The sequence below is a fragment of the Phalacrocorax carbo genome, chromosome 32 (genome assembly GCF_963921805.1).
Source record: "Phalacrocorax carbo chromosome 32, bPhaCar2.1, whole genome shotgun sequence".
NCBI classification, from domain to species: domain Eukaryota; kingdom Metazoa; phylum Chordata; class Aves; order Suliformes; family Phalacrocoracidae; genus Phalacrocorax; species Phalacrocorax carbo.
The window spans coordinates 518,945-531,714 of NC_087544.1; the positions used below are offsets into that span (position 1 = coordinate 518,945).

The window sequence follows — 12,770 nt, forward strand, 5'->3', positions numbered from 1 at the left end:
CCTATGGGGTGCCCGAGTGGGCGGGACTTCCTCTGCCGCCAGCTGTCCGTCACATCCCGGGGGTGGGCGGGGCAACCCTGTAGAGGCGGGACTTCCTGTGTCGTCGTGGTGTGCCCCGCCCCCCCTTCCCCTACCCGCCTGTCCGTCACGGGGAGGCGGGAACGTCTTCGCCCCTCATTGGTCGTCGAAGGGGTCGCGGGGGCGGGGCCGGGGGTCGCCGGGGGGCGGGTCCGCCGAGGCCCCGCCGAGACGAAGCTCCAGGGGTCGATGCGGGGGCGCAGGGGGGAGGGGCGGGGCCGGGCGGCGGGGCCGGGCGGGGCTGGGGGGCGCGGGGAGGGGGGGCTGGGCAGCGCCGCGCCTGGGGGAGCGGGGGAGGGGCGTCGGGGGGCGCCACAGACCCCCGAGACCCATGTCTGCCCCACGGCCCCCCCATATCTGCCCCACAGACCCCCAACCGCCCCCCGCCTGCCCCACAGAGGTCCAGAGCCGCCCCACAGACCCCGCGCAGAGCCCGCCAGCCCACCCCACACATACCCCAACCACCCCGCTTCTGCCCCCCAGACCCCATAACTGCCCCACAACCCCTCCAACTGCCCCACAGAGCACCACAGCCACCCCATAGCTGCCCCACAGATCCTCCAGCTGCCCCATAACTGCCCCATAAAGCCCTACATCCACCCCACGGATGCCCCAACCACACCATTTCTGCCCCACAGATCTCCCAAACTGGCCCATAACTGCCCCACAGAGGCCACAACTGCCCCACGGACACCCCCCCGGCCCATAGATCGCCAGAACCACCCCATAGATCCCCAGAACCACCCCATAGACCCCCCCAGCTGCCCCATAATCACCCCACAGAGCCCCAGAACCACCCCAGAGCCGCCCCACAGACCCCCCGCAGCTGCCCCCACAACCACCTCACAGAGCCCCAGAACCACCCCAGAGCCGCCCCACAGACTCCCCCACAGCCGCCCCTTGACCCCAGCCCCACTTACCCCACGCGGGGGGTCCCAGCGCCCGGGCTCAGCTCGCGGGGTCTCCGGGCACCCAGGGGGCGACGGCTGCAGCTCGGGGGTCCCGGGGGTCCGGGCACGGCTTGGCTCGGGGGTCCCAGGGGTCCGGGCTCCCCCTTTCTCAGGGGTCCCGGGGGTCCGGGCACGGCTTGGCTCAGGGGTCCCGGGGGTCCGGGCTCCCCCTTTCTCGGGGGGTCCCGGGGGTCCGGGCGCGGCTCAGCTCAGGGGTCCCGGGGGTCCGGGGCCAGTTCAACTCCAGGGTCCCGGGGGTCCGGGCTCGCCCCTGCTCGGGGGTCCCGGGGGTCCGGGCACGACCCAGCTCAGGGGTCCCGGGGGTCCGGGGCCAGTTCAACTCCAGGGTCCCGGGGGTCCGGGCTCGCCCCTGCTCGGGGGTCCCGGGGGTCCGGGCACGACCCAGCTCAGGGGTCCCGGGGGTCCGGGGCCAGTTCAACTCCAGGGTCCCCGGGGTCCGGGGCTCGCCCCTGCTCGGGGGTCCCGGGGGTCCGGGCCTGAGCTGGCTCCGGGCTCCCGGGGGTCCGGGCTCGGCTCGGATCCGGGGACCCTCGTCCGGGGGTCCCGGGCAAGCTCAGCTCCGGGGAGCCGGGGGTCCGGGCGCGGCTCGGCTCGGGGGTCCCGGGTGAGCTGAGCTCGGGGGGACCCCGGGGGGCGCGAGCCCGCCCCACCTCGGGGGTGCCGGGGGTGCGGGCGGGCCGGCGGGGGGAGAGGCGGAGCAGGCCGGGGGAGGGCGGGGGGCTGCGGGGGGTCTCGGCGGGGGCCAGCTCCCGCCCCAGCCCCAGCGACGCCAGCAGGGCCGAGCCGCGCAGCAGCGCCCGCCGCAGCAGCCGCGGGGTCCCCCCGCGCTCCCCCCGCCCCTCCTCGGGCTCGGGGGTCCCGGCCTCGCCTGTGGAGACAGCGGGGGGTGGAGGGGGGGTCGTGAGCTGGGGCGGGACCCCCGGAGACCCCCCACCGCGGCCACGGGGACCCCCCCAGACTCACCGTTGGGGGCCGCATCCCCCGGGCTGAGCTCGTCGGCGTCCAGGTACCAGGTGGTCTCTTCCGGCCGCAGCCGCCGCCTGCGGGGGGGCCCGGGGTTTGGGGGTCACCCAGGGGTCTGGGGGTCACCCAGGGGTCTGGGAGGGCACCCAGGGGTTTGGGAGGGCACCCAGGGGTCTGGGGGTCACCCAGGGGTCTGGGGGTCACCCAGGGTCTGGGGGGACCCGGGGGTCTGGGGGGAGCCAGGGGTCTGGGAGGGCACCCAGGGGTTCGTGGGAGACGCAGGGGTTTGGGGGGGTACCCAGGGGTTTGGGGGGGACGCAGGGGTTCGGGGGGACCCAGGGGTTTGGGGGGGACGCAGGGGTTCGGGGGGGGGCCCCAGGGGTTTGGGGGGACCCAGGGGTTTGGGGGGGACGCAGGGGTTCGGGGGGAACGCAGGGGTTTGGGGGGGGGACGCAGGGGTTTGGGGGGACCCAGGGGTTTGGGGGGGACGCAGGGGTTCGGGGGGGGCCCCAGGGGTTTGGGGGGGACGCAGGGGTTCGGGGGGAACGCAGGGGTTCGGGGGGGGCCCCAGGGGTTTGGGTGGGGACGCAGGGGTTCGGGGGGAACGCAGGGGGTTTGGGGGGACCCAGGGGTTTGGGGGGACCCAGGGCTTCGGGGGGGACGCAGGGGTTCGGGGGGGGGACACACAGGGGTTCTGGGGGGGGACACGCAGGGGTTCTGGGGGGGGACGCAGGGGTTTGGGGGGGCCCCAAGGGTTTGGGGGGGGACGCAGGGGTTTTGGGGGGGACGCAGGGGTTCGGGGGGGACGCAGGGGTTTTGGGGGGGACGCAGGGGTTCGGGGGGGGACCCAGGGGTTTGGGGGGGGACCCAGGACCCCCCAACGCCCCCCGGGGTCCGGCCCCCACCTGCCGTTGGGGGCGCCGCCCTTCCCCCCGCGCCGCTCCGGCCCCCCGAGCCCCCGCGGCGGCTCCTCCTCCTCCTCCGGTTCCACTGCGGGTAACGGGGGGGGGGGCGGTGACGTCATCCGGGGGGGCGTGACATCACACCCCGCGCCGCGTGACGTCACTGCAACGCGCCCCCCCCCCGCCCCCGACCGTGACGTCACACCCCGCCTGCCAATCCTCGCCAGGGCTGCGACGTCACTTCCTGCCTCCCCCTCCCGCCCGGTCGTGACGTCATTTGTCGTGATGTCGCGCCCCGGCAGCGATGACGTCACCGCCCCGGACTCGCCACCGCGGCGGGGCTCTGACATCACCTCCGGGCGAGCGTGACATCACCAGCAGCCCCCTCTGCGATTGGCCGCCCCCTCCCTCCCCCCGCGCGGGCGGGGCGATGACGTCACTCACGCTGGATGGCGCGCAGGCGGGGGAAGGGCGGCGACGCCCCCCCCGGCCCCTCCTGGGGGTCGCGGATCCGGGGGTCCCCCCCCGGCGCGGCCTGGACCGTCAGGCGGTGCTTGAAGTCTGGGGGGGAGGGGCAGGGGTCGGCGGAGCCCCCAACCCCCTCCCCAAAACCCCCCAAAGGCCCTGGTCCCCCCCAGACCCCCAAGCCCCCAGCCCCCCCAAATCCCGCAGCCCCCCAAGCCCCCAGCCCCCCGGCTCATTGCAGCTCCCCCAAATCCCCCAAGCCCCCCGGCTTACTGCAGGCCCCCCAAATCACCCCCAGACCCAAAACCCCCCAAGCCCCCAGCCCCCCTGGCTCACTGCAGCCCCCCAAATCACCCCAGACCCCTATATCCTGCCACCCCCCAAACCTGCTGCCCCCCAAGCTCACAGCCCCCTGGCTCACCGCAGTCCCCCCAGATCCCTCCCCAGACCCCCAAATCCCGCAGCCCCCCAAGCCCCCTGGCTCACTGCAGCCCCCTCAGATCCCTCCCCAGCCCCCCATATCCCGCAGCCCCCCCAGCCCCCAGCCCCCCTGGCTCACTGCAGCCCCCCCAGATCCCTCCCCAGACCCCCATATCCCGCAGCCCCCCCAGCCCCCAGCCCCCCTGGCTCACTGCAGCCCCCCCAGATCCCTCCCCAGACCCCCATATCCCGCAGCCTCCCCCAGCCCCCAGCCCCCCTGGCTCACTGCAGCCCCCTCAGATCCCTCCCCAGACCCCCATATCCCGCAGCCCCCCCAGCCCCCAGCCCCCCTGGCTCACTGCAGCCCCCTCAGATCCCTCCCCAGCCCCCCATATCCCGCAGCCCCCCCCAGCCCCCAGCCCCCCTGGCTCACCGCAGTCCCCCCAGATCCCTCCCCAGACCCCCAAATCCCGCAGCCCCCCAAGCCCCCTGGCTCACTGCAGCCCCCTCAGATCCCTCCCCAGCCCCCCATATCCCGCAGCCCCCCCAGCCCCCAGCCCCCCTGGCTCACTGCAGCCCCCCCAGATCCCTCCCCAGACCCCCATATCCCGCAGCCCCCCCAGCCCCCAGCCCCCCTGGCTCACTGCAGCCCCCCCAGATCCCTCCCCAGACCCCCATATCCCGCAGCCTCCCCCAGCCCCCAGCCCCCCTGGCTCACTGCAGCCCCCTCAGATCCCTCCCCAGACCCCCATATCCCGCAGCCCCCCCAGCCCCCAGCCCCCCAGGCTCACCGCAGCCCCCCCAGATCCCCCCCCCCCAGCCCCCCGAGCCCCCCCCCGCACCCTGGGGCATGCCGATGTGGTCGGCGGGCCGTCGGGGCCGCCGGAAGGGGGGTCGCCGTCGCTTGGGGGCCGGGGGGGGCCGGGGGGGTCCCCGCAGCATGAGGCTGAGCTCCCGCTCGAGCACCTCGAGCTCCCGGCGGGCCACGGCCGCCTCCCGCTGCCGCAGCGCCTCGGCCTGGCTGCGCTGCGCCCGCGAGGCCCGCGCCACCGCCTCCTCCCGGCTGCGCAGCTCCTGGGGCGCGGGGGCACGGGGGGTCACGGGGGGGCATGGGGGCGCGGGGGGTCACGGGGGGCATGGGGGGGCATGGGGGCGCGGGGGGTCACAGGGGGTCACGGGGGTCACGGGGGCGTGGGGGGTCACGGGGTCGCGGGGGCACGGGGGTCACGGGGTCACGGGGGTCACGGGGGCACAGGGGGTCATGGGGTCACAGGGGCGCGGGGGGGCATGGGGGCGCAGGGGGTCACGGGGGGGCATGGGGGCGCGGGGGGGCAGGGGTCACGGGGGTCACGGGGGTCACAGGGGCGCAGGGGGTCACGGGGGGTCACGGGGGGTGCGGGGGGTCACGGGGGTCACAGGGGGTCACAGGGGCGCGGGGTCACGGGGGGTCACGGGGGCGCGGGGGTCACGGGGGGCACAGGGGGTCACGGGGGCGCGGGGGTCACGGGGGGGCATGGGGGCGCGGGGGGTCACAGGGGTCACGGGGGCGCGGGGGTCACAGGGGTCACGGGGGCGTGGGGGGTCACAGGGGGTCACGGGGGTCACGGGGGCGTGGGGGGTCACAGGGGGTCACGGGGGTCACGGGGGCGTGGGGGTCACGGGGTCGCGGGGGTCACGGGGGGCATGGGGGGCATGGGGGCACGGGGGGTCACAGGGGTCACGGGGGCGCGGGGGTCACGGGGGCGCGGGAGTCACGGGGGGGCATGGGGGCGCGGGGGGTCACGGGGGGGCAAGGGGGCGCGGGGGGTCACGGGGGGGCAAGGGGGCGCGGGGGGTCACGGGGGGGCATGGGGGCGCGGGGGGTCACGGGGGGGCATGGGGGCGCGGGGGGTCACGGGGGCGTGGGGGTCACGGGGGCGCAGGGGTCATGGGGGGGCATGGGGGCGCGGGGGTCACGGGGGCGCGGGGGTCACGGGGTCACGGGGGTCACGGGGGCACAGGGGGTCATGGGGTCACAGGGGCGCGGGGGGGCATGGGGGCGCAGGGGGTCACGGGGGGGCATGGGGGCGTGGGGGGGCAGGGGTCACGGGGGTCACAGGGGCGCAGGGGGTCACGGGGGCGCGGGGGGTCACGGGGGGCGCGGGGGGTCACGGGGGGTGCGGGGGGTCACGGGGGTCACAGGGGGTCACAGGGGCGCGGGGTCACGGGGGGTCACGGGGGCGCGGGGGTCACGGGGGGCGCAGGGGGTCACGGGGGCGTGGGGGGTCACGGGGGTCACAGGGGCACAGGAGGTCACGGGGGGTCACGGGGGTCACAGGGGCACGGGGAGTCACAGGGGGTCACGGGGAGTCACAGGGGCACGAGGGGTTACAGGGGCATGGGGGGTCACAGGGGCGCGGGGGTCATGGGGGTCACGGGGAGTCACAGGGGCATGGGGGGCACGAGGGGTCATGGGGGTCACGGGGAGTCACAGGGGCATGGGGGGCACGAGGGGTCATGGGGGTCACGGGGAGTCACAGGGGCGTGGGGGGCACTGGGGGCACGAGGGGTCATGGGGGTGCGGGGGGTCACGGGGGCGCGGGTGGTCACGGGGGTCATGGCGGTTCATGGGGGGGCACGGGTGGTCACGGGGGGACAGGGGACATGGGGGGCACAGGGGGTTACGGGGGATCACAAGTGACGTGGGGGGCCGGGGGGCCCTAAGGGGTCTCAGGGGTTTCAGGGGTGGCCCAGAGGGGTCCCGGGGGGTCTAAGGGTGTCTCATGGGAGTCCCGGGGGGTCCCAGGAGGATCTGAGGGGGTCCCAGGGGGGTCCCAAAGGATCTGAGGGGGTCCCAGGAGGATCTGAGGGGGTCCCGGGGGGTTCCCCAAGGATCTGAGGGGGTCCCAGGTGGATCTGAGGGGGTCCCGGGGGGTTCCCTGAGGATCTGAGGTGGTCCCAGGAGGATCTGAGGGGGTCCCGGGGGGTTCCCTGAGGATCTGAGGTGGTCCCAGGTGGATCTGAGGGGGTCCCGGGGGGTTCCCCGAGGATCTGAGGTGGTCCCAGGAGGATCTGAGGGGGGTCCCAGGAGGATCTGAGGGGGTCCCGGGGGGTTCCCTGAGGATCTGAGGGGGTCCCAGGAGGATCTGAGGGGGTCCCGGGGGGTTCCCCGAGGATCTGAGGTGGTCCCAGGAGGATCTGAGGGGGGTCCCAGGAGGATCTGAGGGGGTCCCGGGGGGTTCCCCGAGGATCTGAGGTGGTCCCAGGAGGATCTGAGGGGGGTCCCAGGAGGATCTGAGGGGGTCCCGGGGGGTTCCCCGAGGATCTGACAGGAGGGGGGGGGGTCACCGGTATCCGGGGGGGGGTCTGGGGGTGTCGCGGGGGTCCCACCTTCTCCCGCGCCCGCAGCTCGTCGAAGAGCCCCTGGATCTCGCGGCGCCAGCTCTCCTGCAGGGAGTGGAAGGACTCGGGGGGCCCCAGCCCCCCCGGCTCCAGCCCCGACAGCCGCCGCAGGATGCTCCCGAAGCCCGGCCGCCGGTGGGGGTCCTGCTCCCAGCACGCTGGGGGGCACCGCGCGTTGGGGGGGGTCCGGGGGGCCCTGCGGACCCCAGGGGACCCGGGGGGGGGGGGTCCCACAGGGCACCCACGCATTGGGGGGCCTCATGGGGGGCTCACGGGGAACCCCAGGTGACCCGGGGGGGGGTCCCACAGGGCACCCACGCATTGGGGGGCCTCATGGGGGGCTCACGGGGAACCCCAGGTGACCCGGGGGGGGGGGGTCCCACAGGGCACCCACGCGTTGGGGGGCCTCATGGGGGGCTCACAGGGAACCCCAGGTGACCCGGGGGGGTCCCACAGGGCACCCGCGTGTTGGGGGGCCTCATGGGGGGCTCACAGGGAACCCCAGGTGACCCGGGGGGGTCCCACAGGGCACCCGCGTGTTGGGGGGCCTCATGGGGGGCTCACAAGGAACCCCAGGTGACCCGGGGGGGGTCCCACAGGGCACCCATGCACTGGGGGGGCTCCGGGGTGGCCCTGTGGACCCCAAGGGACCCAGGTGGGGGGGTCCCACAGGGCACCCATGCACTGGGGGGGCTCCGGGGTGGCCCTGCGGACCCCAAGGGACCCGGGCGGGGGGGTCCCACAGGGCATCCAGGGGGTCCAGGTGCTCCCCAGCCCCAAAAAGGACCCACTGTATCCAGGTCTCCCCCAGCCCACCAGGAGTTGGGGTTCCCCCACCCCAGAAAGGACCCCCTGTGTCTGGGCCCCCCCAGCCCCCGGGGCCCCCCCAGACCTGCCATGAGCTGGGCGAGGGGCTGGGGGCACGTGGAGGGGATGGGCAGCGTCAGCTTGTTGACGGCCACGCTGAGCCCCCCGGGACCCCCACCCCCCGCAGCCCCCCAGCCTCCCCAGCCCCCCCCGACCCCCCCAGCCCCCGGGGCCCCCCCAGACCTGCCATGAGCTGGGCGAGGGGCTGGGGGCACGTGGAGGGGATGGGCAGCGTCAGCTTGTTGACGGCCACGCCGTAGGCCACGGCCAGCCCGTCGATGCCCCGGTACGGCACCTCCCCCGTCAGCAGCTCCCACAGCAGCACCCCGTAACTGGGGGGGGGGCAAAAAGGGGGAGGGGGGGTGTCAGGGCCCGGACCCGCTCTGACACCCCCTCCCCCAAACCCCCAGGGACCCAGGAGCAGGGTGCACTGAGGCCCCCACCCCACCTCACCCAGGGATCTGGGCACCCCAAACCAACCCCACCACGTGAACCCCCTCCCCGCCCCCCCCGAGACCCCCCCAGACCCCCCAACCCTGACCCCAGCCATCTGGGCACCCCAAAGGACCCCCTGCCCGAGCCTTGGGGTGGGGGTTCCCCGGACCCCCCAGGAGCCCAGCCCCTCCCTAAGACTCCCAGGATCCTCCCCCAAGACCTCCAGGCCCCCTCCAACCCCCCGACCCAGGGACCCAGGCACCCCAAAGGACCCCCCACCCAGGCCTCGGGGTGGGGGTCCCTGGGTCCCGCAGGGCACCTCTGGCCTGTAGCCCCTCCCAGGACCCCCCAGCCCCCCCCAGGACCCCCCCGGACCCACCTCCAGACGTCGCTGCCCTTGGAGAAGGTGGAGGCGCGGATGACCTCGGGGTGGGGGTCCCCGGGTCCCGCAGGGTCCCCCCGGCCTGTAGCCCCTCCCAGGACCCCCCAGCCCCCCCCAGGACCCCCCCGGACCCACCTCCAGACGTCGCTGCCCTTGGAGAAGGTGGAGGCGCGGATGACCTCGGGCGCCATCCACGCGTAGGTGCCGGCCGCGCTCATCTTCGTCGTGCGCTGCCACTCGCGCGCGAGGCCGAAGTCGGTGATCTTCAGCGTCTTCCCGCTCACGTCGTCCCCCTCCACCCGCTGCGCCAGCAGCACTGGGGGCGCCGCGTCAGGGACCCCCGCCCGGCGCGGGACCCCCCGGCACCCCCTTGGCACCCCCGCACCTGCCCCGGGACCCCCTGTGACCCCAGCACCTGCCCCGGGACCCCCGCACCTGCCCTGGGAACGCCCCCTGTGACCCCAGCACCTGCCCCGGGACCCCCCCGGGACCCCCGCACCTGCCCTGGGAACGCCCCCTGTGACCCCAGCACCTGCCCCGGGACCCCCTGTGACCCCAGCACCTGCCCTGGGAACCCCCCCTGTGACCCCAGCACTTGCTCTGGGACCCCCCCGGGACCCCCGCACCTGCCCTGGGAACCCCCCCAGTGACCCCAGCACCCGCCCCGGGACCCCCTGTGACCCCAGCACCTGTCCTGGGACCCCCCCGGGACCCCAGCACCCGCCCCGGGACCCCCCCGGGACCCCAGCACCCGCCCCGGGAACCCCCTGTGACCCCAGCACCCGCCCCGGGACCCCCCCTGGGACTCCCGCACCCACCCCGGGACCCCCCCGGGACCCCCGCACCCACCCCGAGACCCCCCCGGGACCCCTTTGGCCCCCCTGCACCTGCCCCGGGACCCACCCTGTGACCCCAGCACCTGCCCTGGGACCCCGCCGGGACCGCAGCACCCACCCTGGGGAGCCCAGACCCCACCCTGGGAACACCCGGGAGCACAGCACATGCCCTGGGACCCCCCTACGCCCCCCAGCCCCCTCCCCATGGCCCACAGCACCCCTAGGTGCCCCCCAGCCCCATTACATCGTGCATCCTACACCACAAAGTCCCCTTCCCATGGCCCTCAGCACCCATGGGTGCCCCCCAATCCCATTATATGCTGTACCCCCCATCCCCTATGCCCCCCAGCCCCCTCCCCATGGCCCAGACCACCCATGGGTGCCCCCCAATCCCATTATATGCTGTACCCCGCATCCTCTACGCCCCCCCAGCCCCCTCCCCATGGCGCAGAGCACCCATGGGTGCCCCCCCCCGCGCTCACCGTTGCTGGACTTGAGGTCGCGGTGGATGAGGGGGACGGGGGTCCCGGCGTGCAGGTACCGCATCCCGCGCGCCACCTGCCGCGCCCAGTCCAGGAGGACGGCGGGGGGCACCCTGCGCCCCGCCAGCGCCCGCGACAGGGGTCCCCCCGCCGCGAATTCCATCACGAGGCAGAGGTGGGGGGGCTCGAGGCAGACGGCGCGAAGGGCCACCACGTTGGGGTGCCGCAGGCGGGCGTAAAGGCGGGCCTCGCGCCGCAGGCTGGCCGCCCCCGCCGCCCCCGCGTCCCCCCGCGCCGCCTTCACCGCCACCACCTCCCCCCGCCACGTCCCCCGGAAGACCCTCCCGAAGCCCCCCGCCCCGATCACCTCCTCCAGCCGCAGCTCCCCGAAAGCCGCCCTCGCTGGACCCCCCCCTGGGGGCGAAGGGGAGCGGGACCCTCCTGGGGAGGGGGGCGAGGGAGAGCGGGACCCCCCTGGGGGGGATGGGGAGGGGGAGCGGGAACCCCCTGGGAAGGGGGGGGAGGGGGAACGGGACCCTCCTGGGGAGGGGGGGGAAGGGGAGCGGGACCCCCCTGGGGGGGATGGGGAGGGGGATGCCCACCCCCGCTCCATGGGGTGCTCCCCCCCCGCCCCCAGGGATGGTGCTGGGGGTCCTGTGGGTGCTCAGGGGGGTCCTATGGGTGGCTGGGGGGCCTATAGGTGCCTGGGTGGTCCTATGTGTACTTAGGGGGGTCCTGCAGTGCTCAGGGGGGTCCTATGGGAGTCTGAAGGGGCCCTGTAAGTGCCGGGGGGGGGGTTCTATAGGTGCCCAGGAGACCCCATGGGGGCCCTATAGCTTTTCAGGGTCACTGGGGTCACCTGGGGCCCTATAGGTGCTGCCTGTAGGGTCTGATGGCTCCTGAGGGTCCCACTGGGGCAGCTGAGGGGGGCCTATAGGGCTCTATGGGGATTCCTGGGGGTCCACACGTGTGGCTACACCTCTGCAGGATCTATAAGCGTTCCATAGGTGCTGCAGATTCGTTATAACCTGCAAGAACTACGGGCCTTTATTGCTCCTATAAGTTTTTTTTAATGTCTATAAGGCTTTGTAAGTGCCTACAGATGCGGGCGCCCCTACAGTCTATACAGACCCCCAACAGTTTCCGTGGTTTCCTACAGTCTCTATAGAGCCTTATCAAACCTTGCTGCTACGAGACGTCCCCAGGGCCGCTGTGGTCTGTAGAAGTCTCCGGGGGTCCCTATAGATCCCTGGAATCCCCAGAGCTCCCCAGAAGTCTTGATGGTCCCTATAGGTCCCCAGAGCTCCCTCCCTATGATCCCTATGTGTCCCTGTAGATCTCTATGGTCCCTAGAGGTCCCCAGAGGATCCTTATGGTCCCTATAGATCCCCAGAGATCCCTATGGGTCCCTGGGGGTCCCTATAGATCCCTGGTGGTCTTTATAGCTGCCACAAATCCCTACACTATTCTGTGGTCCCTAAAAGCCCCCCAGACTCTTGTATAGATACCTAACTATGTCTATGGTCTCTATACGTTTCTGGGGGGTCCCTACTAGTCCATGAGGGTCCCTACGGTCCCCAGCGGTCCCTAATAGTCCCTGGGGGTCCCTATAGATCCCCAAGGGTCCCTATGGCCTCTATAGGCCCCTGGGGGTCCCTACAGGTCCCCGGGGGTCCCCGGGGCCCCTCCCAGCCCCTGCGGGCCCCCGGAGTCCCTCCGCCCCGTCCCGGGTCCCCCCCCCGTCCCGTCCCGTCCCCGCCTGGTGCCCCCCGGGGTGGGGGGGAAAGCAGCGGCGTCCGGCGGCGTCCCCGGGGCGGCGCTGGGGAGAGGCGGGGGGGGCCCGGGGGGGCGGCGGCGGGTTCCCCGGGGTCGGCGGTTCCCGGCCCGGCCCGGCCCGGCCCGCGCTGGCTGGAGGCGGCACCGGGAAGGCGGAGCCGGGACATTGTCACCGGGACAAAGGAAAAGGAACCAGGGCCGGACGGGGCGGGCCCGGCGCCGGCGGGGGCGGGGGGGACCGGACGCCTGGGCCTGGGGGGGCCTGGGGGAGGGGGTGGGACACCCCGGGACCGCCTGGGGGACCGGGGCCGGGCGGGGGGGGGAAGCTAGGCCGGGCTTACACCAGGCTTAGGCCAGGCTTCTACCGGGGTCTAGGCCGGGGCCTACCCTGAGGCCTACCCGAGGCCTACCGTGAGGCCTAGGCCGGCGGCGGGCGGCGAGGTGGAGCAGGGGGGTCCCGGATAACGGGGTGTCCCCACACACACTCCCGTGAGGCCCCCCCCCGGTACCGCCACCCTGGGGCGGGTCCGTCTGTCCATCCGTTCCCCCCCCCCCCCCCCCCCCTTAAGGCCCGCGGGGGGACCCCGGCGTCCGGCCACGCCCACTCGCCTGCGCGCATGCGCGGAGCCCCTTCCCCCCCCCCCGCCGCCGCGTTGTGCGCAGGCGCCGGAGGTGTGGGCGGTCCATCCGCTTTGTGCCCCGCCCGGCGCGCACTCAGGGCGCATGCGCTGCACGGCTTCCCGGTCCCAGGAGGCGTGGCTTGAGCACTTCCCCGCTAGTGCGCATGCACGGATTGGGTGGGCGGGGCTTAT

The 12,770-nt window shown here is 74.7% G+C and overlaps 1 protein-coding gene across 1 annotated transcript; it reads right to left on the reverse strand.

The window, feature by feature from the left end:
- Positions 1-980: 980 nt before the first annotated feature.
- Positions 981-12,604, reverse strand: MAP3K11 (mitogen-activated protein kinase kinase kinase 11). The gene is made up of 9 exons (XM_064437548.1): positions 10,183-12,604; positions 9,000-9,180; positions 8,231-8,379; positions 7,169-7,338; positions 4,642-4,873; positions 3,359-3,475; positions 2,918-3,002; positions 2,013-2,089; positions 981-1,917 (listed from the first exon to the last, which is right to left on the reverse strand). Exons 1-9 carry the CDS (start codon positions 10,793-10,795, stop codon positions 1,436-1,438), a joined length of 2,106 nt encoding a protein of 701 aa, XP_064293618.1. The 5' UTR covers positions 10,796-12,604; the 3' UTR covers positions 981-1,435.
- Between the last annotated feature and the right edge of the window lie 166 nt (positions 12,605-12,770).

What these genes read in the sequence shown, in the direction of transcription:
- MAP3K11 (XM_064437548.1), bottom strand. Translation starts at nt 10,795, where the DNA reads ATGGAGCGGGGGTGGGCATCCCCCTCCCCATCCCCCCCAGGGGGGTCC. An exon ending in GGCGGCGCCCCCAACGGCAG is followed by an intron (nt 2,090 to 2,917) that starts GTGGGGGCCGGA and finishes GCCCCCCCGCAG; the next exon opens with GCGGCGGCTGCGGCCGGAAG. An exon ending in GGGGGATGCGGCCCCCAACG is followed by an intron (nt 1,918 to 2,012) that starts GTGAGTCTGGGG and finishes CTGTCTCCACAG; the next exon opens with GCGAGGCCGGGACCCCCGAG.